This window comes from Euphorbia lathyris, chromosome 1, assembly GCF_963576675.1.
Source record: "Euphorbia lathyris chromosome 1, ddEupLath1.1, whole genome shotgun sequence".
In the NCBI taxonomy this organism is placed as follows: domain Eukaryota; kingdom Viridiplantae; phylum Streptophyta; class Magnoliopsida; order Malpighiales; family Euphorbiaceae; genus Euphorbia; species Euphorbia lathyris.
In genome coordinates, this window is record NC_088910.1 from 43,493,772 (window position 1) to 43,520,917 (window position 27,146).

Consider the following 27,146-nt stretch of genomic DNA (forward strand, 5'->3'; position numbering starts at 1 on the left):
ATTTTAGCCTTCTCAAGAAGACATGAAAGCCAATAGATGTTCTCTCGATATTATAAATCAAAGATATGGTGGATGTCATTCTCTGTATGGTTTATTATATTTCTTGATCAGAGACATGATGGTTGTCATTCTCCCAGCGGAAGTTGCTAGCTACACTACAAAAAATGAGACTTACAGGCACAATTAGTTGGTGACAAATTATAATTTTAGTCCTCAATTATAAGTTTTAAATTAGTATAGAGGACTACTATATTTTTTTGTCTCTGATTTTTTTAATTAAGAAAAGGGGACAAATTTAATTAATTGAAATTATAAATATTGTACATTTAGTTTTTGAACAACGAAAGGGGACGACACACGTTATCTTTTTCCTTTGTTTCAATCAGTTGCTTCAACTCTTTCTTCCTCGTGTATTAGATAAATCTTTTTTCCCCAATTGAAATTAATATATGGGCTTTTTTTGTTTAGGGTTAATTGTCACGTCCGGGTCTAAATTTCTAGAATTTATACCTTGATAGTAATATATATTATAATTATTAGGTATATGATTTTTATTTGGTGTTATAGAAAAAGTTTGAAGTTAATTTGAGGGTTTTATATGTAAATTAAAAGTTTAGGATAATTTTTAAAGATTATAGAAAGATGGAGGATCAATCTTGATATTTACCATATTTGAGAAATCTATCTCAAATGTTCCCGCGGATGATCATCATCTATTATTTTCTTTCTTTTTCTTTTTCTTTCTTTCATCTTTATCTGTTCATCATCGTTCATCGATCGTTTCTCCACCGTTTCATTGATTTACGGAGATTCGACCGTCCGAATCACTCAAAATTAAAACTATAGCATCCTTATATATAGTTCTACCATATTTGAGAAATCTATCTCAAATGTTCCAGCGGATGAGCATCATCTATTATTTTCTTTCTTTTTATTTTTCTTTCTTTCATTTTTATCTGTTCATCATCGTTCATCGATCGTTTCTCCACCGTTTCATTGATTTACGGAGATTCGACCGTCCGAATCACTCAAAATTAAAACTATAGCATTCTTATGTATAGTTCTAAGTCCTAGTCGAAGAGTTTTTGAATTTCGGCAGTATTTGAAGGGAAATGGCTTAGACAGAGTTTAGAGGCGAATTGAACGGGTTTGTGGTCTTGAATTAGTAGCCAAGGTAAGTAACTATCAACTATATTTTGAGGTTTATATATATAGATATATATATAATCAAAGAAGTTTCAGAAATTGATATTTGAATGGTGATGAAATAGTTTGGAATTTGATTGTGAAAGGAAATTTGAGTACGTTATGATTTTATGATTTTATATCCATCGAGAGCTATCCGGATCGGTGGTTCCATATTTGAAGACCATGTTCAGTGAGGGACATGGCCTGTGTACACAGTTTGAAGACCTATTGGGTATGGCAAAGAAGTGTTGGGTAAGACCATATGTGATAGGCAATGTTAAGAGACGTCTCGATTATATATGTGGTTATGGATTGATACTTAAGGGGAGAAACTCGAGGATGGATACAACGTTTTTAAGTTCATTTGGATTATGTTTTTCGTTATGATTGATCAAATTAATTTCAAACTTTTTCTATAACACCAAATAAAAATCATATACCTAATAATTATAATATATATTACTATCAAGGTATAAATTCTAGAAATTTAGACCCGGACGTGACAATTCTCCCCACCTTAAGAAATTTCGTCCTCGAAATTCACATTCTCTAAATCTATATTTTCTTCCTCAAATAATCTCCAAGATCACAAAATTATTTCAAATTGTCAAGATTCCTCATAATCATCATAAGACCACAAATTCTAATGTTTTTAGGTGAGAAAGTACAGGATATTGAGAAGGTTACCGACCGTTTAGGCGGGGTTTGGAAGTTGGCTGCTTATTGTGAGAATTATGGTTAGAACTTTGGTAGTTCAATATATAATGATATTTGGGTTAAATTAGAGACTCCTAAGTATTGATTATGATGTTTCTATTTCATGCCCGATGCCGATTGAAGTCATCTAGGGTCGGGTATGACATTAATCCTTTCTATCTCTCTCTCTCTCTCTCGCTCTCGCTCTTCTACCCCTCCCTGCCAGCAATCCCGCTCAATTGGACCCTAATGATCAAACTATATTTGGTCATTGACCATTAGATTAAACCTATAATTGATCCTATGGTGTTAAAATTAGATAATTAAATTTATTTGTTTACAAACTTTGTTATTTTCTTAATCTCAATAATACTTTTTTTTCTCTCTAAAAACAACGAACCTAAAGTACTTTGTACTGTAACCATCTTCTAAGAGAGAGAGAAAAGACAATTCTGATCTTCGGTCCGGTTGATCGTTCTTCTTCTTTGCCGGAGAAAAACAGATGAATTATCAGTCCTGTTGAACCGTTATTCCTCTTGCCTTTTATATACCATTCAAGGTTCTTCATCTTGCCCTTTCTATATCTGTTGAAAGAAAAACTCAATTGCCTCAACATGGCCTAATGGTGGTGGAGCTTACAAAAATTAAAAAATTCAAAACCAAATAAATCTAATTAACATCCATAGCCCAAGATCGATTTCCAGCATTAAACCACTAAATACAAACCCAGATTTAGTAATCCTAAAAGCATCGCCAACACATAGAGTTACCACAATAATCCACAGATCAATCTATATGCTAATTTTATCCTTGAAATACCCAAAAACTCTCATTAAACTCTTCACCAAATAGTAATATCATATGGCTGCTAATAGTTAAACTTTTTAAACTGCACTTTTCCTCTGCAGAAATCCGAATCTTCTCCTCTCTAAGAGAAGAGTAGGCTTTAGTTTTCTAGAATTTTAAGACTTCTTTTTCTGATTTTTTTTGCTCTAGCATGACTGGTATTTTCATTCAATAGATTGAATGATCCCCCTGCAATTTTTCGACAGAAAAAGGTCTTAAAATTAATTCCTGAAAGTTTTTCGACAAAAACCAGCGTTATGAGGGAGAGTCGCTTGATGGGGATCAGATTTTCATCTAGAGAAGGCGGTGGTTTCTCTCTCTACAACGTTCTTTTTTCTAGGAATCAGTTAAGAGATTAATTGATTAACAAAAAAAACAAATAAATTTAATTATCTAATTTTAACACCGTAGGGATCAATTATAGGTTTAATCTAATGGTCAAGGACCAAATATAGTTTGGTCATTAGGGTCCAATTGAGCGGGACTGCCCTGCCAGTCGATACACCGTCTTTGTCTGCAATCGGCGCCACCAAACATCCCTTCTCTCTCTCATTTGTTCTTTCGATTCGTTTTCCTTCTCCATTTGGCTTTCTCTGTTCTTTCATTTTCCTTCCTTTCATCTCCTCCCAAGCGTGATCGATGAATTCAATACTAATCGACAAATTCAAGGTAACTGCCTTTGATGATGGCAATGGTTTTGGTTCTCCAGATGATGTTGGTGTCCAAGGTAATTGATCATTCTTTGAGCATTTTACTGTAATTTAAGTTATTTGAATCCAATTATCTAATTTCTGTTTTACATTTTTTAGGTTTTTGGAATCTATATCAGAATATATTTAGCCTGGTCAATAAATTGGGGATTAAACCAATCGCTTTATTAAACCGAGAGACTAGAGGTATGTATAATCACTTGAAACTCGAATGAAGAATTGAGGAGAATGTCCATAATTTTAAACATTAATTTTTTGGGGAAAAAACCTTGTCATCAACTTTAGTTCTAGAAAAACGAATTGATATACTGAGGATCATTCTGCAGGCTGAATTTTTTATATTCGAAGACCAGCCTTAGTTGGCTACCCCATTGGGAACCTTATCTTATACTCGAGCAATCAATACATATATGTTATATTTCAACCAAAATGATTTTTTGGACTTTGAAAAAGTAATATTCACTGCATTGATTGCAGTTTTCAACGGTCCCTTTGATAGATATTAACAATGCTTCCTCTAATGGCTGCTGGTATGCTCTTTTACAAATATGGTAAGCAATTTTTCCTACACAGATCAACTATGCATTGACTCTTTAGCGTTCCTTCTTGTCATTTTTTTATTTGTGATATTAAGCAATTGTTAAGTTTAGCATTTGATTTTTTTTGTAAGTTATATGGATTGATCATTTATCACTACCATATATTTGTAGTGATTGATTTTGACAACACGGAATGGCATGGAGAAAATACTATCCAAATAAGGATTTTTTAACTGCAACTTCAGATTTCAGGAATTTTAAAAATTACTTGTTGCTTATACTTTACTTAGACAGTTGTCGGTATCCTATTTGGAGTATTGCTGATAGTTACTGCCAAGGAACTTTTCAAACCATTTGGCTGCTCATAAAGGCTTAATTGGAATGTTTTTGGTCTGAATATTTCACAAAATCGATTATTGCTTTGATGCTCTTAATATTTGATCATCAGATTCGGAATCTGTTAGTGGTGGAATCCTTGATACTTCAGCAACATGCGAGTCTATTGACGTTCTAAACTGCAGAACTTCAGCAAGTTCATTGCCAGAGTCTCCAAATAAGCAGAGGATATCAAAACTACAAGAAACATTTTCAGTACTCGAAGAAGAGGATGCTTGTCCCATTTGTCTCGCAGGTGTGAAGGTGTCTGTAAATTATATTGTGATTCATAATATTCTGAGATATTTTGTGTGTGTCTGCTTAAACTTGATGTTCAAACCTTCGGCATCTACTTGCAGATTATGATACAGAGAATCCAATTTTTTTTACCAAATGCGAACATCATTTAATAAACTGGTATAGTTTAGGCTGGCAATTTCATAAAATGTAAAGGAATAGAAAAGAAAAAGATTTATGGCACTGTTAATTTCTGGTGACATGACTTTGCTTCTATCTGGTTAACATGAATACAGAATGTTCACTTTTTTATGTTTCTTAACTTCACAGGAAATGTTATTTGGCAATGGCTTCAATTACTAGCACTTCCCAAGATGAAAAGTTTATTAGCAGTTTCTGTGGAAAGCTTGCCAACTTAGTGGATTGAGATGCAGGTAAAGCTAAGGTACTTGGATACATTTTATTGGATCCTTAGCTCTGACTTTGATTGTTGCACCTTTTATCCACGTCTTTTTTCTCTTGGCCTAATTTGTCGAAAGCTAAGGTACGTGGATTACATTTTATAGCTCTTAAAATACTTCAAATATTGTTATATGGGTAATGTACATAAAATTATTATAATCTTCAACTGAATTCTTAATTGCTTTAGTACTTGATTCTCTGTTATGCCGATAGAAATAACTGATATACTTTTTTTCTATTTTTAGTCTATTAACTGGTGCTTCTTGAAATTTCAGGTTTTAATTTTGATGCACATGTTCTTTAGTACATCACTTGTTATTTCTTCTTTTTATGGCATTCTTCATCAGGTGGAATATTTCCACGAGCTAAGGTAGTTTCTTATGAGATATTGAGTGTTTTATCTTTCCAGCTTTTTTTTGTAAATTCAATAATGGTGTCTAATTAATACTTAAATTCCTAGGGTACAGTTCCCGCATCCACTTAATTGAAAAAGGATATAAAAGAACTCATAATGGTTATCCTGCAGATTCTGGCAGTGAAGTTAACTGTCCTGAATATTCTGGGTATGCTAATTGCTCATTTGATTTTATGGGGTTGCGGGCACATGTTGACTACCTTCAAGTTTATGTTAAAGCAGAATATGATTAGCTATTTCAATTTGAAGATTGCACTGAATTATTCCGTTCTAACTCTAAACTATGCTTTCCTCAACTTAATTTTACTTCGGAAATATTTGCAGGCCAAGTTGTCTGCTAAGGGTGATGAGGCCCTGAAAGATAGGGAAGTTGTTGTCTTTGCTTTAAATGATGTGGCTGAGGGTTGATTAATGGCCTTTATCCTCATTTGTCTCAGGTAAATTTATTTATGTTTTTCCAATTTAATTGGCTCTATTTAAAGTAGAAAGCAGACAATCCTGATCTACATGCTTTCTTCAATTTCTCTAAAATACAGAACATGGTTGTGACATGCTATTAAATTTTCAGGTTCAGTTGACAGTATTGTGAAATTCTTGAATTTGGTTGATTGGATCCACAAGACCTGAAGTGGAGTTGAACCTTCTAGTTTATGCCTAAGAAGCACAAAGTGATGATGAAGATGTTAACACGATGAATGCTTACTAAGATGCTAATGAATGAAGGAAAAATTTGAAGGTAATTTTTGCTATTTGATCATTGTTATGTTTACAACTGTTAGGCTACATTTGATTTATTTATTTACAACATAATGTGAATAGAAATAAGAGATCAACAGTTCAAAATGCCTAGTCAAGCTGGTACTTTCTGTAGAACTCATACGATCAGTGCAAACATCAACAATGTAAAACTTAAATTTCAGTGGTGTTAATATTACACTAATTCCCTTCTCAAAAAATAATACACTAATTATGTAGTTATGATTTTGGGAGTGATGTTGATATTAATTATTTGATTTAGGAAGGCAAATGTTATATCACATTTTCTGTGTTCATTTGCAGTGAAGGATTTGAGAAGAATGAAACGATTTAAAGCTAAAGGGGACATCGTTAGATAGATCTTAAGAATTATGGTAGAACATATCAGAACCAATGTTATTTGGGAAGGACGTAGTTCCTTTTTTTCTAATAATTTTTTGTTGAATATTAAGGTTACATAATAAATCATTTTGTGTTGATTTTTTTTTGTCTGATTTATGTCTATAAATGAGGTTATGGTTTATTTGAAAAATGAACCAGTAAATTACTAATTATGGTTGATGGTGAAAAATGAACCCGTAAATTTACCGGTTTAAATTAATAATTAACATTTTTATTTTTTTAGGGCGTGTCGTTCTTTATTGTAAGGACAGAAATATGTCACTATTACATGGGGACGACAGTCGTCCCTATGAATGGGGACGAGATGTTGTCCCTAAGAACAAGGACGACAATCGTCCGTAAGAACGGGGATGAGATGTTGTCCTTAAGAACGGGAACGACAGTCGTCCATAAGAACAGGGATGAAATATTGTCCCTAAGAACAGGGACGATAATCGTCCCTCTTAACGGGGACGACAGTCGTCCTAAAGAATGGGGACGACAGTTGTCCCAAAGAATGGGGACGACATCATGTTTTTTGTCCCCTATAGAATCAAGGACGGAGGAAACAAGGACGAAAAATAGGGACGAAAAAATTGTCCCTGAAAGTATAGGGGACAAATTTTCATATTTTTGGGGACGATTTTTGTTGTCTCTGAAAGTCATTTTTTTTTGTAGTGCTATGAAGCATGGATACGAGTACCCGCACGGGTACAGGTACGCATACGGGTACATCAAACTACATTTCTAAAAAAATATGAGATACGGGTACAGTGGGGATACGACAAATTTTGTATATAATTAATAATATATATCATTTATAATGAAAAATTTAAAAGATACATAAATATATAAACCACAAATCACATTCATAAAGTCATTATAAAACCACAAATAACAATCATAAGTCATTATAAAATCACAAATAATATCTATAATATTAACTAATAAGTCATATCATCCTTATATTTTTAAAGTTCTTTTAAAAAAAAAACCCTACAATTTTTAACTAATTAATTATGAAAAGTATCTCGATGTATCACCGATGTATCCCCTAATTAAAAAAGAAAAAGAAAAAAGGGATACTTCCTAGCCGTATCCCGTAAGTATCCCCGCCATATCCCCATCCTCAGATTATCAGATATGCATACGTTGACCTCTTAGAAGTATCAGTGCTTAATAGGTTGCTAGCAATTCCTTTTGATATAATAAATTTCCATCAAAGATCAATATTATGTAACTATGACCAGCGATTATGTAAAGGTCATTTATGACCCAACCAAAAACTACAGGAACCAACTGTGATCAACTTGAAATTCAAGAACCAAATGTGCATATTGAGCCATGTTTATGGACCAAACTAGATATTTTGCCAAAATCTTCTAAAATTGCAAATTTTATATCAGAAGTCCTTGCTAGAGTTCAGCTTTAGCCATGCTTCAAGCCAATTCTACAAAACATCCTCAACACGCCACAACTTAGATTAGTTTGGTTCAATGGACTTGCAAACATAGTTGTTAGAATCGTATGAGTCGCGAGTCGACTTCGTATGATTCGATCCGATTTCATGAAGATTTTGAGTCGTATATATGGTACAACTCGAAATCTCCATGAATTGTCCGAGTCACTCGATTCTGTCGATTCAGTCAACCATTCAAACCTTCCACTCTTAAGGTTTTGATTGCATGGAAGGTTGGAAATGGGTTAATAAAAAGGGTTAGGGAAGGAAAGTAAGGTATTAATCTTATCATTATTTGGAAGGAAAGAAAATGTGTATTCCTAAAAGTTAGGTGTTGTTTGATAAAACTAAAAATTAAATGCTGAAAAAAATAAGTACACAAATGTTGAAAATATTAAATGATATAAATGTTTTATAAATATAAAAAATAAGTACTGGATAAAAAATTTCGTTTCATAATGTTCAACTTAAAATTTTAAGTTAAGTGTTTTGACCAAAATAAGTGATTTTTAACTTAAAAAAAACTTAACTAAATAATTTAAGTAGTTAAAGAATTAAAATTATCATTCATTCGCAAGAGATAAGTGTTGAACTTATTCAATTAAGTGATTATTTTATTTATCAAACAACGCCATTAGTACACCTAACTTGTTTTGTTTTGAAAGATTCATAAGATAATGGTAAATAAAAAAAGATATTAATGAAATGTTATAAATGGAATGAGGGGTTATGATTTGAGTTTTAAAAGAAAAGAGTAATATTGATATTAAAGAAATTAATAAGAGTAAGTTTGCAAATTAATTATTAATTATTAACTCTCTTTAGTAAGTTCTATTTAGTATCATTGAAGTTTGCGAGTGTGTTGGAAAAATACAATTGAATTCTATTTTGTTTCAGTAAATTTATTGAACTTTTTTTCTATTTCAATAAAGTCATTACAACCAAACAAAACAGAAAAAATTATCAAAATTGTGAAGGGACAGCAACGTTGAAAAATACTAATTTTTACATGTGATCTGACACTCATGTGATGAAAAAAAGTTTTTATTTAATTAAACTAATGACATGACATCTAAAAAAATAGGGTTAATAGCCAAATTTGACCATAAAGTTTATTGTGAAATATAAATTTGGCCATAACATACGAAATGATCCAAATTTAAATCTAATATTTCCAAGAAAAATCAATTTTAACACTAAATTACCGAATATGTGAAAAAACAGTCACATCGGACCTTCCAAACATCAATTACGTCTAAGATATTTAATGTTTCACTAATACCGTTATAAAAAAAGCCGTTAAAATACTAACAAATAAGTCTGCCACATATAAGTTAATCACAAATAACCAACAAAAAATATATGAAACTGCTTTAGTATATTAAAAAACTTGTTTAGAAGGTCTGGTGCAACAGTTAAATAACAGTCAAACCAGTTTTTTTCAAAATTTCGGTAACGTATTACTAAAATTGACCTTGTTTGGAAACGCATGTACCGTTCATGCATTAGAGGCTAAATCTGCACTTCACAAAATTGATCCCTATTCGCAAAAATATTATTTATATTTTTTGTGTCATGTAATGCATAAGAGTATTATTTTTTTTCAACATAGTTGTCATGTCACTATTACAGTGATTCCTTTTGTGTTTGAATTGAAGAGAATAACTTTATTAAAAAAAATGAAAGTTCAATACTTTATAAAAACAAAATAAATTTAAATGGCCTTTTTTAAACATACACCAAAATTTAATGACCATAAATGAAATTTACCATAAACTGAAGATATTTCACCTAAACAAAAGTTATTATTAACTTTTGGGATAATATATCAAAATAGCTTAAAGATTTTTGGAGAATAGCTAATTAGCATCCACTTATGAAGCACAGACTCTTTCGGAGGGTTGGAGTGGCGGTGTCGGACTCGCCGAACACGGGGACACGACCGGACACACACCCGACATGGTAAAAACATGTCCCCTATGTTTTTTTAGAAATCAGACACGATGGGGGACACTTGAGGACACAGTGGGACACGTCTATTGATATAATTTCTGATGTGATTCCTTCCTCAAACTCTTCTTTCTCCCGTGTGATCCCCATACCTAATTTCTTTTCTGCTTTCATTCTTCTCTGGTGCGATTCCTCAAACTCTTTCTTTCTCTGCTTTTCTTCTTTTTTGGTGCGATTCCTCAAACTCTTTCTTTTCTGCTTTCATTCTTCTCTCGAGCTCACCTGCTGTTGTTGTTCCATCTTCGTTCACTATTCTCGCTTTTGTTTTTGTTTTGATCTACTACAGTAAGAAGTTGAAAATCTGTTATTATAGTAAGAAGCTCAAGCACGTAAGTCATACCCAAATTTTGAGCTACTATAGTTATTTTTTATTTTTAATAGAATTCATTGTCATGTGGGTCCTACACGACAATGAATTCCACCAAATTTTCTGTGTATTATCAATAGACTATAGTAATTTAACTATGATTTGGTTTTCTATGTTTTATACTCAATATATATAAATTTATCGTGTCTCACCGCACCTGTGTCTCGTATTTTTTAAAAATATCGTTTGCTGCATCCGCACTCGCACATGCATCCGAGTCGGTGCTTCATAGGCATCCACTTACAAAATAATACAATTGCAGTTTCAACGTTTATGAAATGAGGAAATTAAAAGTCTTACTAACTAACCAAAATTGACATATCTAGACATCACATCATACTTCCACCCGATCCAGATAAAGGATGAACCATTTAAACAAGACTGTGTTCATTAAGATAGCTTCATTCCATTTTTGAATCGTTTATTTGTCCAAGTGAACTGCACTCATATCTTGATTTTTTGTCTTTTTCTTTGATTTAATTTCTGCATTACAATGTGTTTTGGACTTTTAGATCTAGTCACATGTCTTTTCATTTTTATTGTCTCTTTTGCATTACAATGTGTATTGGACTTTTAGATCTAGTCACATGTCTTTTCATTTTTATTGTCTCTTTTTCTTTTCTTTTTATATTCCTCGAAACAAAGCTATATTAACGAACATGGTCATTTTTTTACAAAGCGATATGAAGTCTAATGTAAAAGCTCGTTTGCGTGTTTTAACGCTTTTAAAAGACGACGAGTCTTTTTAACAATTTTGACGAGACTTTCATTTATGACTTGGATCATCTTTGTTAGAAATGGACCTCGCCTCTCTCGATATGATCCGTGTTATCCTAATCTGGTTAAAGAGTGTATATCGACATCCGTTTGTTTCTATGCTTATAGAAATGGGCTATAACCGTCCTTATTATCAAACACAAATCAAACAAACATCCGTGAGTCGGGCCATATTTCTTGTGGATTTTGGTAACAGTCGAGTGACCGAGCTACTAGACAAAAGCACAACCTCGTCCATATGACGCGATCATGTAGTTTTAGTTTAATTTAGCTTAACAATTTCGGGCGGCGTATATACCGAATCGCCATATATACTTATGGGTTAATTCATTTTCTTTAACAATGTTGTGATTCACACGTATCATGACAAAAGTATATTTAGATTGTATATTTACCAAAGCCACATCAATAGACACGCCCGTTTCTTTTTAGAATGACATAAAGTGTAACGTAAAAGCCTATATTCTTCGATTTATCATAAAAAAGATGGATGATTTTAATGGCACTTTTATTTTACGACTTAGGGACATTCCAAATAGAAACAAACTTTGTTTCTGTTTGACACGATTCGCTTATCCTAATAGGATTGGAGAATGTGAGTAATGATGTCATTTTTATATTTGCTAAAGCGGGCTATAATCTCCTTTAATATTAAACACAACTCAAGTAAATGTCCATGAGTCGAGCCATACTTCGTGAAAATGTGTGTTTTGGTAATAGTCAGAGTGACCAAGCTATTAGATAAAGGCATAGATTCGTCCATATAACATGTTTATGTAGTTTTAGTTTGACTTGGTTTAAGATCTTTAGGTGATGTATATACCGATATAGTAAGTATATAATGGATAATTTGATTTTCTTTAATCGTATTTGGATTGACACGTATCATGGTAAAGTGAAACACGAATCACACACATATCACGGGTAAATTTCACCAATGGTGTACAACGTTTATCCTATTTCACAGTTTGGTGTACAACCTTCATTTTGTCACACTAAAATATACGAACTTATAGGTGACCTCTCAATATGGTGTATAGCAGGTAAAAACACTACAAAAAAAACTGGGCATTAATGAGAAAAAAATAACGAGAATATCAAAATATTCTCATTAACAATATAATCTCAATAATTTCAATGAGGATAAATTATATGTTTTAATTTTAATATTAAAAAAACTTATTTATTAAATTTTATTCTCATTAATATTCTGTTTTTACAAATTCATTAAATTTTACTATTCATTATTCTCATTATATATTTTTACTATAATATTAATAACATTTTTTACCCTCATAGTTTCTTTGAAAAAATTTCCCCAAATATTCTAAGTTAGCGCCATGTCTTCCCCCCTAATTTTTACCCTTCCCTCCATCGTTTTTAGGGTTCCCTCTATCGTTTTTACCAAAACACGAGACAAACTCCCTAAGCCAATTTTATTCCGTATTCCCAAATTTCTCACATCACTGCCAAAGTGCAATCGAGTTGAAAATCTCCTCTACACTCCTCTTACTGAAACCTAAATCCTCAACATCACCATCAGTAAGTATGCGACTTGCCTCAAAGAAGAGAGCCCCCTTCCATTGTTTCCCGTCTTCTGTTCGACTGGCTTCTGTTCGACCTTCCTGCTCGACTTTGAGGTTATCTTCTTCCTTTGCCTGAGTTTTTAATTTAGGTCCTTTTTAATTTCCGGTCGTTTCTGATAAGATTGTTGGTTGTAAGTTCTTTTTTAATCTAATAGATTTCTCTCTCTCTGGCGAGCTTGTCGTTCACTTTCTCACCCTAAATAATTGAGAATCACATCTAGGTTTGGATGTGCTGTAATTAACGGTGGCTTTTCCACTCATTTTGGATACAGGGTGCAACCACTAATGACACTATCGCGACTGCCCTCCTGTTGTCTTCATTCCTCTTTTTGTTTATTACTATAATCAATGGCTAGTCCTTCCACTTCAACAATATAATTTTTGGAACCCTATAATGTGCTATGAAACTTGATTTTATGTATAGAATTGCATAAAGGCTTCTAATTGGGCAAATTGGGCCTTTGTTAATTGGCAGTGACTCGGTTGGGGATACTGAGTTGTAATTGTGTTCGTACAGTGAGGGAGAACCTGAGATCTGCAAAAAAAGAATTCAACAAAACAGAGGATGACTTGAAATCTCTTCAAAGTGTTGGTCAGATCATTGGAGAAGTTCTGAGACCTCTTGATAACGAACGCTGTAAGTTCCTTTCCATTCTTATGTTTCCCTTTAACAGAAGTTTTCACATTTCTTCTAAGCTGGACCTTTATAAATACATGTAATGTTTGGCTGCATTTTCTTGTTTGAAAATGTTGGGACTTGACTCTTGAGAATAACTTAGTTGGACCTTTTGTGTCCGGCTTGACTGTTTTTCATTGGATAAGTTGCATAGGTCTTGCTTATACCGTCTTTGATTCCATATATAATCTCTACTATTCTCCTTTGTTTGGCTCATGCACCTTTAAGACAATCGATAATTATATAGTGAGCAACTTCTATAATGTTTCAGTGATTGTTAAAGCAAGCAGTGGCCCCCGTTATGTGGTGGGATGCCGCAGCAAAGTGGACAAGGAAAAGCTAACTGCGGGAACTAGAGTGGTTCTTGATATGACGACACTCATAATCATGCCGGCTCTTCCACGAGAGGTAAGTAATCCGAGTTTTCATTCTTTTCTGGCAGCATGACAAATTGAAGAAATGCCAATGGTAGTTCGTTTTTCTTCTAAAGTCAACAGTGTATTTGATTTCTTATTTATTGCTATATGAAGTGCGACTTGATGTAATATGTACCTTGAACTAACAGGTAGATGCAGTTGTTTATAACATGTGGCCTGAAGATCCTGGAAATATTAGCTACTCAGCTATTGGTGGTGTATCTGACCAAATTAGATAATTAAGGGAATCAATTGAGCTATAGCGCATGAATCCTGAACTTTTCGTCACAGCTGGGATTAAGCCTCCCAAGGTATCAACATCTCTGTCTTTTCTTGCATTGTATAAAAATTTGTTAGCCGCTGTCCCATTAGGATAAAGTTATTTATCTACTCAAATTCTCACTCTTTGAATCATCATGTTCTTGTTTATGGACCTTCTGGTATTGGGAAGATGTTCTTGGCTAGGGCTGTTGCTGGTAATATAGATGCCAACTTCTTGAAGGTCAGATATAGTTTCCTAAATTGATTCTTTTCCCTAGATTATGTTCTGTTGTTTTCATTTGGATCTTTACGACATGTAGTTTTGATTTTTGATGAAGGTTGTTTCAAGTGCCATCATAGACAAGTACATTGGAGAAAGTGTTAGGTTGATACGAGAAAGTGCCATCAATTTCTTTCTAGCAGCACAATGAGGTTGAACTTTCTACACTTGGCATGGGTATGTTTGTGAAAGCAAATTCAATTTATCTTTATCGATATTGTTTTTGAATTTTATTGGAAATGCAGTTTGATTATGCTGTGAAAATTATAATAGTGCAACTCATGTCATGTCAGCCGAATTATCTTTATAAATCGCATTGTAATGTCAGAAATTGACACCCCTATGGATTATGCCTTGTTACGCGCCGCTGCAAAATTCCATTGTTATGGATTATGCGGTGATCATCGAAATGTTAGAGTGACTGTATGTCCTGATCATAATTTACTGATTGAATCAAGAGTCTTTGATTGTTTTCATACTTCTCTAGCATGTTTACATGCCAACTTAGACAAGCGTAAAGTTCATGGTCATGACATTAATTTTAGGTCAAATTCCAGCAAACTTGTCCCATTGCATTAACCTCCAAATTCTTTATCTTGGTTTCAACAAGATACAAGGGAAAATTCCTGCAGAAATTGGTGACTTTGTCCAAGCTTCAACTGTAGGTGTAAGGGGTTAGTGTTATCAAATATGACAACACAAGATTGAAACTCACTTGAAAAAGTAGCATAGGTACATCTGACTTGTTGATAAAGTGGCTGTTTAACTTAGTTTTACTCACAAATGTTTGCTTCACACATTTTGAATAGAGTTGTTTCAGAAACACTAGGTCAATGGGATATTTTTTCAGTATGAATGCCAACAAAGCAGGCTTTACTGTGAATGCACATTGGCTTAGAAGGATACTCTGTTTACTGTGAATGCACATTGCTTAGAAGGATACTCTGTTACAAGGTCAATATTTTTTCAGTTTGACATTGAGCATAGCTTTGAGGACAGGTTCTTTTGATTTTTGATTGACATCCATCAGGACTTGTGCTCTTATAGAGAAACCCTATTATTTATGTTTGTCTACTGTGATCTATTATGAACTTTTACTTTCACTGCTTTCTTCATTTATATGTGTCCTTACCTGGTTGATTGCATAAGATAAGATGCCAGCAATATAACTAGGAGAGGCGTTCATCTCTGTAATTTGTTAAATGACCTTTAGAAGAAACTGTTATATCTATAACTCAATACTGCTATTCTTTTTTTTTTTCTCAGCAACACTGCTATTGTTTGATTATCATTAACTCAATTCTGCAGCTAATTGTGACTGCAACTGAGTTGCACTTTATTTCTTGCTCTGTCTCTGTTGATCTTCCTATTAGAAACTCCATTCCATGAGTCGTCTTAAGTCTACCTGGTTTGTAGGTATGACCTTGACCCGTTAATGGATCTGCATTGGTGTGTTGGTCATGGTGTTAGTTTATGTTTGATAATCCTGCAAGTGTTTGACTCTACGTAGCATTTTGTAATTTGTATGCAGACTATTATTGCTGAAGTAAAGCATGCCATTGGAGCTAAGACTTCAGGAAGAGCTGCAAAGGGAGAGAGATAAGAGAGCAGTTCTGGAAAGGGGACTTAGCAAATCTGATGGACTTGTTCCTCCTGGAGTTGATGAAAAAGTTAGTTTAACGTCGGTAGTTATAATTTTCTTGATAATGCATAAAAGTGTTGACTTTGCAATTGTGCTATAGATTATGACCGAGATTGATGAAATAAATCGTATGGAGGCAGATGTAACCAATTTGGAGCAGAAGGTTGATGATCTTAATTTGTAGTTGAATCAACAGCGAGAGGAAAATAACAGCTCCTCCCATGAACAAAGCAAGCATCCATCTCAAAACCAGCAGCCAGATCCAGCGCCTAATAGCGACTCCAAAAGTTCAACCGACTCCAGAAGTTCAAAGAATTCCAAGAGGTCTAGCTTAAGGAGTGAGGTAAACCTTCAAACTACTTAATCCTCTGTCTATTAATTATCTGTGCACATGCCGTCGGCATAGTTTCTGTCTTCTCTCAGCAATATATTTGAGATGAATCTGACACTTGGCAAATGGAGAAGGTTGTAGGAAAGCAATGCTTCTATTTTCTTGATGCCCGAAAAGAAGATTCTCAAGTGGATTTCTGAGATTCAAAGTTCCATTCGATGTTATTGTTCATGACCTAGATCAAAATTAACTCTCTAACAGTGATCTCTGTTCATCGACTGTACTAGGTTTTTGCTTCTTTGAGTTTTCTCCTTTTCTAGATTTGATCCCATTAATTCTTTGTAATTTCCTGGTTTAGATCCCTTTTGTGAGCATATATACTTTTGTGCTTTTTTTTGTTTGTACATATAATAGTATATGCTGTAGTGCTAACTCCACCATGATCATAATAATGCAAGTTCCATTAATCAAGTGTCATCATAATGTGTTTCTCATTTCATATGTCAAATGGCTTATTGTTTATTCTACTATATCTGCAGGTTCTGTTAATTGAATCTGTCATGGCTGCCTGAAGAGTATATCAGCAGAACAACTTTGCAATTAGTAAGCTTTCTCTCTCTATCTCGTTCTGCCAGTTCTGTTTATGCGCTTTTAGGGAGCGGGAATTGTAAATGCGTATAATGGCTATTTGTCTACAAGCTGTATTTGAGGATCTCAAAGCTGCTTTACAAGAAGCACATCCGGTATGCATTACTTATATCTCTATTTATGCAACTTAAATATTGGGTCCATGGGCTTGGTTTTTTTGTGTGTTTCTGGTGCAATTTGTATGTTCTTTGACAGTTTTCAAGTCATTCTCGGAGGTTTTCTGTATTTGTGGCTATTATTTTGTTCTAAAGTCATTGAAGCCTGTTATAGTGTGAAAAACCAATTTGAAATGCAGTTGTTTCATGTAATTTCAAACAGTTTTCTCAGATCCAGACTACATATTTCAATTCTAACAGATATATACTTAGTATTTTAGGCCAAGAACTTTTAATAGCCTTATTAGTTTTTAGATTAAGTAACAGTTTGTTTTCTACTAACAGAAGGTATGCTTAGAGTCTTTCATTCACTCTGTTTCATTAACTCTGTATGATTAACTCTGTTTCATTAACTCTGTATGATTAGAGTGGTCCTGATACAACTGTTTTGATCATGGGAGCAGGGTGTGGGGGTCTGTCTTGGATAGAAACATATTGCGGGATTTTCACATATCCTCCAGGTATTGCCTTTCACTTCTTATTATTATTTCGTTGCATTTCTTGACTTGATTTTTGTTTTGTAGATCTAAAGGCATATTCAAGCCTAGTTAGCAGGTCAAATCCAGATAATGGGAAAATGGTTAGCAGTAGGATTTTACTGAGCCAAGCATACCATTTGCACCTCAACATTAACTTTCATAACCCTTTTGTAATTACCTTTGCTTTTGTAGCTGCTTTGGGATGTAGAGAGGTTGTTGAGTTAGGGAATCCTCTAGGTCGTGGTATGTATTTAATCGAATTTTGATATTATTGTTGTACTACAGGAATTTGTATGAGACTTCGAATTTTTTGAATCAGATAAATGGGAAACACAATTTATATATATGGGCACTAAATTTTAATTTGAATCAGATGTATGGTATTACTGATCATGTAATACATTTTGTTTCTCCAAGTTGTGGCTCTTTCTTCTTAGTGAATTGAAATGGAACTTCGTTTTATAATCTATTGTTGAATTGTATTCTTATAATTAATAATCAGAATATTATTATATAATGTAAATATTTTTTTTATCATGATAAAATCTTTAATGAGTGTTTTTTATATCATTATAAAAGATTTAATGAGAAGATTTTTAATTATTATATAAAAAATTAATGAGAATAATTCTAATTATTGTAAACAATTTAACGAGAAGAGTTTTTATTATTATAAAAATTTATGACGAGAACAATTAATCTCATTATATATGGTGATAATGAGAAGATATTTTATTCTCATAATTACTTTTAGTAAGGAACCCTTGTAATGAAGGGAGCCATGAGAGTAATAATTCTCATTAAAAAATCTTTCATAAGAATATTTGGACTTTTAATGATAATTTTTCTTCTCATTAAAAGCGTCTTTTTTTGTAGTGAAATGACCGGTCAACGCGTCACGTCAGCAATTTGACCGGTCAAAAAGTTAAAAATTGACCATTCACATATATAATTACCAAAATATCCTCCTTTCTCTTTTTAAGTTATCTCTTCTTCTTCCGTATATTTCTTTCTCTCTCTAACTCATCTATCTTTCTAACCCCTCTCTCTCTCTCTCTTTAAATTTCCTTCACTCTCTAATTGAAATTAGTGTTTTCTTTCATCTGAAATTATTTGAAGTAGCAATCAAATTGAGTTTTAACATTAGAGAAGTCAAGCAGATGATATTGAAGCTAAGGAAATGAAACTCGAATATAACTGAGAAATTGGAGAAAAGATCAACATATTGTGCTTGCTTTCTAATTTTCTCGTTCAATTCCACATCGAGAAATTAACGAACAGATTGTGAAGAGAAAAAAAAGAGAGTAAAACATGATGGTAGTCGATAAACCAGAAGTGAATCCAGAAATGGGGGAAATGGTCTGGCTATTCTGAATTTTACAGCTTTGAACCAAGAAGTGAGGGGAGGTGGATACCTTTTCTATTTTTAATCAATTACCTTAAACCATTAGTTTGAATTCGAATTTCCCTTTCTCTCTCCCTTCAAATATAGACCGATATATTCCTATGCTAAGATTAATATTTATTGATTTGCTGCTTTGTTTATGGAAATATAGAAAATAATTTGGATCCTATGGTTTTGTTTAGAAATGCAAATTCCTAGACAAAAAATGGTTGGAAAATCATTAAAAGAAAAAGACAATGGAAGAGGAGAGAGACTGGAGAAGGGAGAAAGGATAAAGGAGAAAATGGTTGAAGATCGTGGAGAAGAAGATAATGGAGGAGGGGAGAGAATAGAAGAAAAAAGAGAGGGAAGAAAATATGGGGTAATCATTTAGGTATTTTAGTAATTATATATATGAATAGTCAATTTTTTGATTTTTTGACCGGTCAAACTGCTGACGTGGCACGTTGACCAGTCAATTTTATCTGCTATATACCGTATTGAGAGATCATCTATAAGTTCGTACATTTTAGTGTGACAAAATGAAGGTTGTACATCAAAGTGTGAAATAGGACAAATGTTGTACACCATTGATGAAATTTACCCCACATATCACATCAAAATTGGTAACGAATAATCCTAAGGTAAACTTCTAAGGCTACTATATGCTGACACGACTATCACGGGACCTCACAACAAAGCCCAAACTATCCCAATCAAATGGAATGAGATAGATCGGAACTTGATCATAAGGGGAACTTGCGATGGATTCTTTTAAGTGACTGTTATGGACCGAAGTTCGCAGATAAGTAGAGTCGCCACCTAGTTTAATTAGGAAAAAGTGACTGGATCCCTTGCGAGAGACCGATTGAGTTTGAAAAATTGGGTACGTCATGGGAAGTCCAGTATTTTCATGAAAAAATTGACTAGGCACCCCATTACCGCCCGATGAACCACCAACCTCATATTTAACATTACTATGCACTTCTGGCCTAATCACATATTCCTTTAAGTTTTAAATTCATTGAAAACTTTTTCTTTCTCGTTTTAAAAATCATTTTATTTAATCTGAAGCTTTAGCATTTTAATTAAAGCCATTTAAGTAAAATCAATCGCTCGTTATTTACATCAATTCAATATGTGCGGAAAGATAAATGCGATAAAGTAAATTACAACAATTGCAATATATATACACATCAAAATAAAAGTGATCATTTCCTTAATAAAAAAAGTGATCCTTAATATATACTAATGCCATCTATGATATGATATCTATATATTATATATACTGAGTATAATATATGTATAACCTATACTATTTAATCATGACACACACATATATATATCCTAACATGTCATTTAATTATGGTATTTATTACATACAAAAGTCAATATGTAATCTAACTTAAATATCTACTAATCTAATTGAATATACAACATGCATGTAATATATATACTATATAATAAATACATGCTAATAATATATATATATATATATATATATATATATATATATATATATTATAGAAAAATACCCTAAAATACATATATTACATACATTATACCTCATAAATATACTTAAAAACATATATGTATATAAATTATATATATATATATATATTGAATTATTTAACTATTTTACAATATTAATATATCTATATGTGTGAAAATACAATTTAAAATGTATTTAAGTAAATAATCACTATTTGAAAAATAACTATTTTTTTTGGGTAAGAAAGGAAAGGAAAAAAACAAAACCAACAAAAAACCTACACCGGGATCAGTCTAGGAAGGCTGACTCCAATCCTATCCTCTAGGAGAGAAGGCAAAAGAAAAGAAGGAGGAACAGATAGGGTAGAAACACCTAACATTCTCCCATGCCCAGCAGCTGCTAAGCGATCCGCCACGCGGTTTTGCTCCCTAAAAATATGGGAGAAATTAAGATACTCAAAGGCAGGACGAAGCCTCAAAATAGCTTTGATGAGATTCTGGCTCTTCAGACAAACAGCCTGGCTATCTGAAATCCTGTTAATAGCCTCCAGATTATCAGATTCCACCGAGAGCTTTTTAACACCCATGCGAATGGCGAGTTTAATACCTGACAAGATACCCCAGAGCTCCGTAGAAAAGGAGGAGCCCGTCCCCAAGTTATGGGTAAACCCCGCCATCCAATTGCCACCAGCATCCCGAAGAACTCCTCCAGCAGCAATTCTGCCATTGCTAAGGCAGGAGCCATCAGTATTCAACTTAGCAAACCCTTCTCTAGGCTTACTCCAGCCAACTAGCAGGATCTCTTTATCCGGGGAGGGGCGAACAAGGGAATCTCTTTCAAAGCTTTTAGTAATAACAAAGAGCTTCTTCGAGAAGAAAAACAGTAAATCAGGAATAAGGACAGCCTTACCCGCAAATAATTCTTCATTTCTCCACTTCCAGATTTGGTGACAAGTAATAGCAAAGAGGATGGCACCGTGCTCCATGTTGGCCAGCAAGTTCCCCTTGGCTCCTTGAGAGAACCAGTCCCCTTTAGAAAAGGCCATGAAGGAAGGGAGGATGTGATGAGGGAGGATCCCTTCCCAGATCTTCTTACTATTTGGGCAATCCCTCAAGGCATGGCACAAGGTTTCCACATTGCCTCTGCATCTACTACAGGCACTAGACTCAGTCAAGTGCCTTCTGTGCCTATACGCATTCGTAAGGAGCCTGTCTTTGATACCCAGCCAAAGGAAGCTCCTGATACGGTAAGAGATCTTGAGGGACCATATTCCAAATCTCCAAGGGAGGATCAGCCCTATTAGGGGTAAAAGCTTCATAGGCCGATTTACAAGAATAAGTACCATTATTCGTCAAGGCCCAACAATGTCTATCCTTATCCTCCTCTTGATTGCTAATCTTCACTCCTCTAATGTTAAGAAGGGTCTCCAAACTAAAGAAAGAGTCGAACTTTGACCAGATCCAGTCTCCCTTCGAGTCCACCACATCAGCAATTTTCCAGGAAAGGAGATCAGCCGACGGAGGGGCATTACACACATCAATCAGCGGTTTATCACCAATCCAGGTGTCATACCAGAAGCTAATAGATCTACCATTACCCACCTCCAGGCCAATTCCCGTACAGAATTCAGCAAACACGGCACTGAGCCCTTTCCAGAGAAAGGAACAGCTAACAACCATCTCCTTCGGGCCACCAAAGATTCTATCTTTCCGATACTTCCCGCACAAGAGACGGACCCAAAGAGAGGAGGGGCATTGCCACATTCTCCAAAGAAGTTTCATTAACAGGACTTTATTATTGTCCTTTGCCTGCCTAATACCAAGACCCCCCTATTTTTAGGCTGGCAAGCTTCCTTCCACGGGACCAGGTGAACCTTTCTCCCATCTCCAGACTCACCCCACAGGAAACGCCGATTTATCTTATCCAGGTCACTAAGGACAGGCTCAGGAAGCTTACAGGCCTGCATGATGTGGTTCGGAGCAGCGCAGTTAACTGACTGGATCAAGGTAAGGCGACCTGCAAGGGAAAGAGAATTAGCTTTCCAGCTAGCACACAAACCATTAGTTTTGTCCAAAATATCCTTGAAAGAGGCTTTGGAAACCCTGTCACTGTGAAGAGGAACCCCAAGATACTTCCCCAAAGAGTTCGTCAGAGGTATGCCAGAGAGCTCACTCAGTCTTCTGCACAAGCTATTGTCCATATTTTTGGAACAAAGCATACGGGACTTTTGGATGTTAACCTTCTGGCCAGAAGCCTCGCAAAAACAATCAAGGATATCCATAACTGTTTTAATTTGCTCCTCATTACCCTCAACGAAAAGCATGACGTCATCAGCAAAGAGTAAATGGGTAATAGGGGGGTAATGATTTGAAAAATAACTATTAACTATTTAGAAAATAACTATTTGACATAATTGAATATAACTATTTATAAAAGTAAAAAAAAATACTATTTAGAGAATAAATGCTTTTTGAGAAAATAACTATACATAAACCTTTTAATTATAACTAATATATTTATATTATAACTAAATTAAAAAAAAAAATATATATACACACTTTAGTAAAACCCAAAAAATACTAGCTATTGTATATAATTTACATTAAACCAAAACTAATAAAATCCATATAGATATACTTTATACTTAAGACAAATTAAAACTCCTCATAAACATATTTTACATATAAAATAAACTAAAACTTATATTTAATATACATATTATAATAAGCTAATAAAATACTATATACAAATATATTAAGAAATAAATAAAAAATTAATTAATTATAATCTAACATATTAAATTCCTAATTGCAAAAAGGTGGAATTAATGGAGGTAGAAAGGATGACCTAACGCTGCCGCCGCGCAACCGCCTCACCATGGCTTCCATCACCATCGTAATAACCAGCTCGGACTCCTTCGCAATAGCTCACCTTTTTTTTATCGAAAATCCTATAGTAACTATAGCAAACTAGCTCCCAAGGATGCTCGCCGGCCATCTCTCTCCTTTGCGGCTATTGTCAAGAGCTCAATTACGCCAACGGCTATCCCGACGTCGACACAACCTCTGGTCTTAGAGGAGGGGGGTTTCAAATCCATTAAAATCCCTCAGGCCATTTATAAGGAAAGTGTGAAATCGTTTCAGCACTCAGTTATTGGACGGATTTCGTTGAACAAAGGCGATCGACCTTGGAAACATGTAGAATTGAAGCAGCGTCTGAACCAGGTATGGAAGCGAAATATGGACTGGAAACTAATCTCATTGGGTAAGGGTTTTTATCAAATTATTATGCCAGATAGGGATGCCCTTCAAACTATTTGGGGATTGTGGGCCATTTCACTCAAGCCTGGAATCATTCGGTTCTCACTTTGGACCCCGGGATTTAATCCGGACTCGCAAAAGTCCACCTCTACACAAGTTTGGGTAAGTTTTTACAAGTTACCCTAGGAATTTTAGGATGCACGGATTATTGCAAGCATAGCTCGTGTGGTGGGGGTTCCTATTGGTTTCGATCATAATACTGTCAATGGCGAATTTGGCCATTATGCTAGGGTTCTGATTGATGTGGATCTATCATGGGATATACAGTCGAAGCTCAGGGTGGATACGGACAATCAGAAGCAGTGGGTTTATCTAGAATTTGAACGGCTCCCGGCTCTTTGTGGTACCTGTTCGTCCATTGGGCATACCACGACTTAGTGTAGGCGTAACACCAGAAACTCAAAACCATAGATGCAGAAGCATATGAAGCCAGGAAAGAGTAACACAACGCCTCCTGTTTATGAAAACCAGGGAAAATCGGTTTCAAATAAAGTTCATATTGCTTCAGCCGCGCATATGCAGACTGAGGCGGAGGCAGACAAGGGATAGGGGGCTTCCTTACAGCTAATTCTTCATCACTCTGTTAATCAGGGGAATCAAGGGATTCAGGAGGACTCTAAATGCTGGGGGACTGCATCGATGATGACTCGATTTCAGTAACGGGATCAGACAACGATTCTCTTTGAATACTTGAGCATGCTACTAAGGGAAATCTGGCGGATATGTCTGAGCGGTCCAATAACAATGAACTTTGCATCACAGAGGTGGATACTGAATAGATAACAACGAGAAAGAAAGCTAAGGAAAAAACGCAAGAGGATACTGTAGATTCTCGCTCTAAGGGGCAGAACAGACTTCCAGTCACCTACATATGATAGTGTTATATCGGAATTGTAAGGGAATCAATAACCCTGGTACACAAAGGGTATTGAAGCTCATGTGTCAAGTCAATCATCCGATTTGGTATGTCTCCCTGAACCTATGGTTAATTTTGATAGAATTCACTCTTCTTTCTGGCATTCTCTTGGATTGCGGTTTGTGGCTAGTAATTCTAGTAAATCTCTTTGGCTATTTTGCAAATTTGGTAATATCAATATCTGCACTCTTATTCCGAGGCATGACCAGCACATCTCGATTAGATATGGTTCAGCTTTGATATTTTCTTAGTTTACCTTTGTATATGGAAGCGATTACTTTGGTAGACGGTGTCTACTTTGGCATTCGATTAGTGCTATTGAGGACAGTCGGAAAAAAATGGTTATTGTGGATTTCAATGCGGTAACAGGGGCCCATGAAAAAACTGGCCATAGTCCATCTGCTGTTAGCTGCAGGGAATTTCGTGGCTTTATAAATAATAATGGTTTTGTCGAAGTTGCTAACGCTGGAATGCAGTTCACTTGGTCAAATGGTTGATTTGGCACTGAGCATGTTGAAAGTAAGCTTGATAGGGTTCTGGTATCTGAGGATTTTGTGGATTCTTGGGATTCTATCAGCTGCACGGCTCTTCCCCGTTATCAGTTTGACCATAGTCCTTTGCTGTTTGTGTGCAAAATTGGTTTGGCTAGGCCAACTCGTTTTTTGTTTTTATCAATGTGGACTACCCATGTCTCGCTTAGGGAATTGGTTTCTGCGCATTGGCAAAGTTCTCACATCTCATTACCGCCGGCGCAACTCTTTTGCTATAAGCTGAAGACGCTAATACATAAGCTTTGGGTTTGGAACATGGAAGTCTTTGGAAGAGTTGAAACTAATATTGCTTCTGCAGATTTGCGCCTTGCAAACATTCAACATGTTATTTCTTCTCAGGGGCTGACTGAGACTAACCGTGTTCAGGAAGCGGAAGCCAAGCGCGATTTGGACCTTAAGCTATTCAGGTATGAGCTTCTTTTCCGTGACAAAAGTAGAGAAAAATGGCTTGAAGCGGGGGATCATAATTCGAGTTGTTTCCACCGTTCTGCTAGAGGCAGGAAAACTCATTCTTCTATGGACACTCTTCTTGTTGATGGTGTTTTGGTCAATGATGAGAATCTCATCTCTCAACATATTGTGGACTATTATTCCACTCTTTTCACGAGCAGCAGGCTCCATGTTGATCAAGCTTCAATTGTAGAGGTAATTCCAGTTTGTTTTACTACTATGGATAACGAGATTCTAACTCGGCATCCTTCGATTGATGAGATTCAGGCTGCAGTTTTCGGTCTAAACCGCGACAACTCACCTGGTCCTGACGGATTTGGGGGTGTTTTCTATCAGCATTTTTGGGACATTATTAGCTCGGATGTTTGTAAGATGGTGCAAAGCTTCTTCGATTCTGGTTGTATGTTATAGGGTATGAACTCTAGTATTATGGCTTTGCTTCCCAAATCTGCTAATGCCATAGAGATTCAGCATTTTAGGCCGGTTGCTATAGGCAATTTTAATTATAAGATAATCTCAAAAATTCTCTCAGATAGGCTGGCTCCTATTGCCTCTCGCATTGTGTCAGATAACCAATTCGGGTTCATCATGGGTAGAAGTATACATCAATGTATTGTTACGGCTTCTGAGGGTATTAATTTGCTGAATAAAAATTGCTTTGGATATGGCAATGAAGATTGATATTAGGAAAGCTTTTGACACACTTGATTGGAACTTCCTATTGGCTGTCTTGGAAATTCTCCGATCGGCTCGAATCTATATTGCCTTAGGAGGGGGAATCAAGGGATTCTTTGGTTGTTCGTATGGTTTTCATCAGGGTGATCCTCTTTCTCTGATCCTCTTTAGCATTACGGAGGATTTCTTTAGTTGATGGCTGACTAAACTGGTGAAGGACGACAGGTTTCAAACAATGGCCTATAATAGACAAGCTTCCTTTCCTTCGCATCTTTTATATGCGGATGATATGTTGTTATTTGGTAGGGCAACTATAGAGAAAATGAAGTGAATCAGGGAGCTCTTTAATTTTTATGCTGCCATTTCAGACCAATCTGTAAATTAGGAAAAATCTAAGGTCTATTTTGGGAATTGCATCAGTATTCACCGACAGAATAGGCTTGTGGACATCCTAGGAATTCGAAAGGCTAACCTGCCGTTCAACTACCTCGGAGTTCCGCTCTTTAAAGGAGCACCAAAATCCAGATTTTTGCAATCCATAATTGATCGTTTTCTGGCCAAGTTCAGCCTTTAGAGAGGGCAAACACTTTCTTTGGTAGGTAGGCTATCTCTTATCAAATCTGCATTAACAGGTGCTCTTATCCACTCTTTTATGATTTACAAATG

General features: G+C 34.9%; 2 protein-coding genes across 11 annotated transcripts; both read left to right on the plus strand.

The window, feature by feature from the left end:
- Positions 1-2,299: 2,299 nt before the first annotated feature.
- On the plus strand, positions 2,300-6,701 carry LOC136234197 (uncharacterized). Of its 4 annotated transcripts, none has more exons than XM_066024019.1 (9): positions 2,300-3,457; positions 3,540-3,626; positions 4,428-4,610; positions 4,922-5,036; positions 5,329-5,423; positions 5,514-5,616; positions 5,793-5,905; positions 6,037-6,204; positions 6,528-6,701. In XM_066024019.1, the coding sequence occupies exons 1-4, from the start codon at positions 3,370-3,372 to the stop codon at positions 5,008-5,010; spliced, it is 447 nt and encodes a 148-aa protein (XP_065880091.1). In that variant the 5' UTR covers positions 2,300-3,369; the 3' UTR covers positions 5,011-5,036; positions 5,329-5,423; positions 5,514-5,616; positions 5,793-5,905; positions 6,037-6,204; positions 6,528-6,701. The 4 variants fall into 4 exon arrangements, with proteins under 4 accessions (XP_065880091.1, XP_065880152.1, XP_065880181.1 ...); XM_066024080.1 differs by having other exon boundaries at positions 4,922-5,025; XM_066024109.1 differs by having other exon boundaries at positions 5,521-5,905.
- Positions 6,702-12,606: 5,905 nt separating this feature from the next.
- Positions 12,607-18,064, plus strand: LOC136230188 (uncharacterized). Of its 7 annotated transcripts, none has more exons than XM_066019185.1 (12): positions 12,607-12,858; positions 13,280-13,441; positions 13,752-13,888; positions 14,046-14,207; positions 14,348-14,398; positions 14,496-14,614; positions 15,746-15,853; positions 15,969-16,107; positions 16,180-16,422; positions 16,950-17,153; positions 17,581-17,674; positions 17,738-18,064. In XM_066019185.1, the coding sequence occupies exons 10-12, from the start codon at positions 17,082-17,084 to the stop codon at positions 17,956-17,958; spliced, it is 387 nt and encodes a 128-aa protein (XP_065875257.1). In that variant the 5' UTR covers positions 12,607-12,858; positions 13,280-13,441; positions 13,752-13,888; positions 14,046-14,207; positions 14,348-14,398; positions 14,496-14,614; positions 15,746-15,853; positions 15,969-16,107; positions 16,180-16,422; positions 16,950-17,081; the 3' UTR covers positions 17,959-18,064. The 7 variants fall into 7 exon arrangements, 5 of the variants coding, with proteins under 5 accessions (XP_065875257.1, XP_065875264.1, XP_065875272.1 ...); XM_066019200.1 differs by lacking the exon at positions 15,746-15,853 and having other exon boundaries at positions 12,610-12,858; positions 17,738-17,793; positions 17,885-18,064; XR_010689309.1 differs by lacking the exon at positions 15,746-15,853 and having other exon boundaries at positions 12,616-12,858; positions 17,618-17,674; positions 17,738-17,793; positions 17,885-18,064.
- Positions 18,065-27,146: the final 9,082 nt, after the last annotated feature.

Bases quoted from the DNA above. Each gene is read 5' to 3' on its own strand.
- LOC136230188 (XM_066019185.1), top strand. From the start codon at position 17,082: ATGCGTATAATGGCTATTTGTCTACAAGCTGTATTTGAGGATCTCAAA. The intron at 17,154-17,580 runs GTATGCATTACT...CTGTATGATTAG, and splicing joins CTTTACAAGAAGCACATCCG to AGTGGTCCTGATACAACTGT. The intron at 17,675-17,737 runs GTATTGCCTTTC...TTTGTTTTGTAG, and splicing joins GATTTTCACATATCCTCCAG to ATCTAAAGGCATATTCAAGC.
- LOC136234197 (XM_066024019.1), top strand. From the start codon at position 3,370: ATGAATTCAATACTAATCGACAAATTCAAGGTAACTGCCTTTGATGAT. The intron at 3,627-4,427 runs GTATGTATAATC...TTTGATCATCAG, and splicing joins ATTAAACCGAGAGACTAGAG to ATTCGGAATCTGTTAGTGGT. The intron at 4,611-4,921 runs GTGTGAAGGTGT...TTAACTTCACAG, and splicing joins TTGTCCCATTTGTCTCGCAG to GAAATGTTATTTGGCAATGG.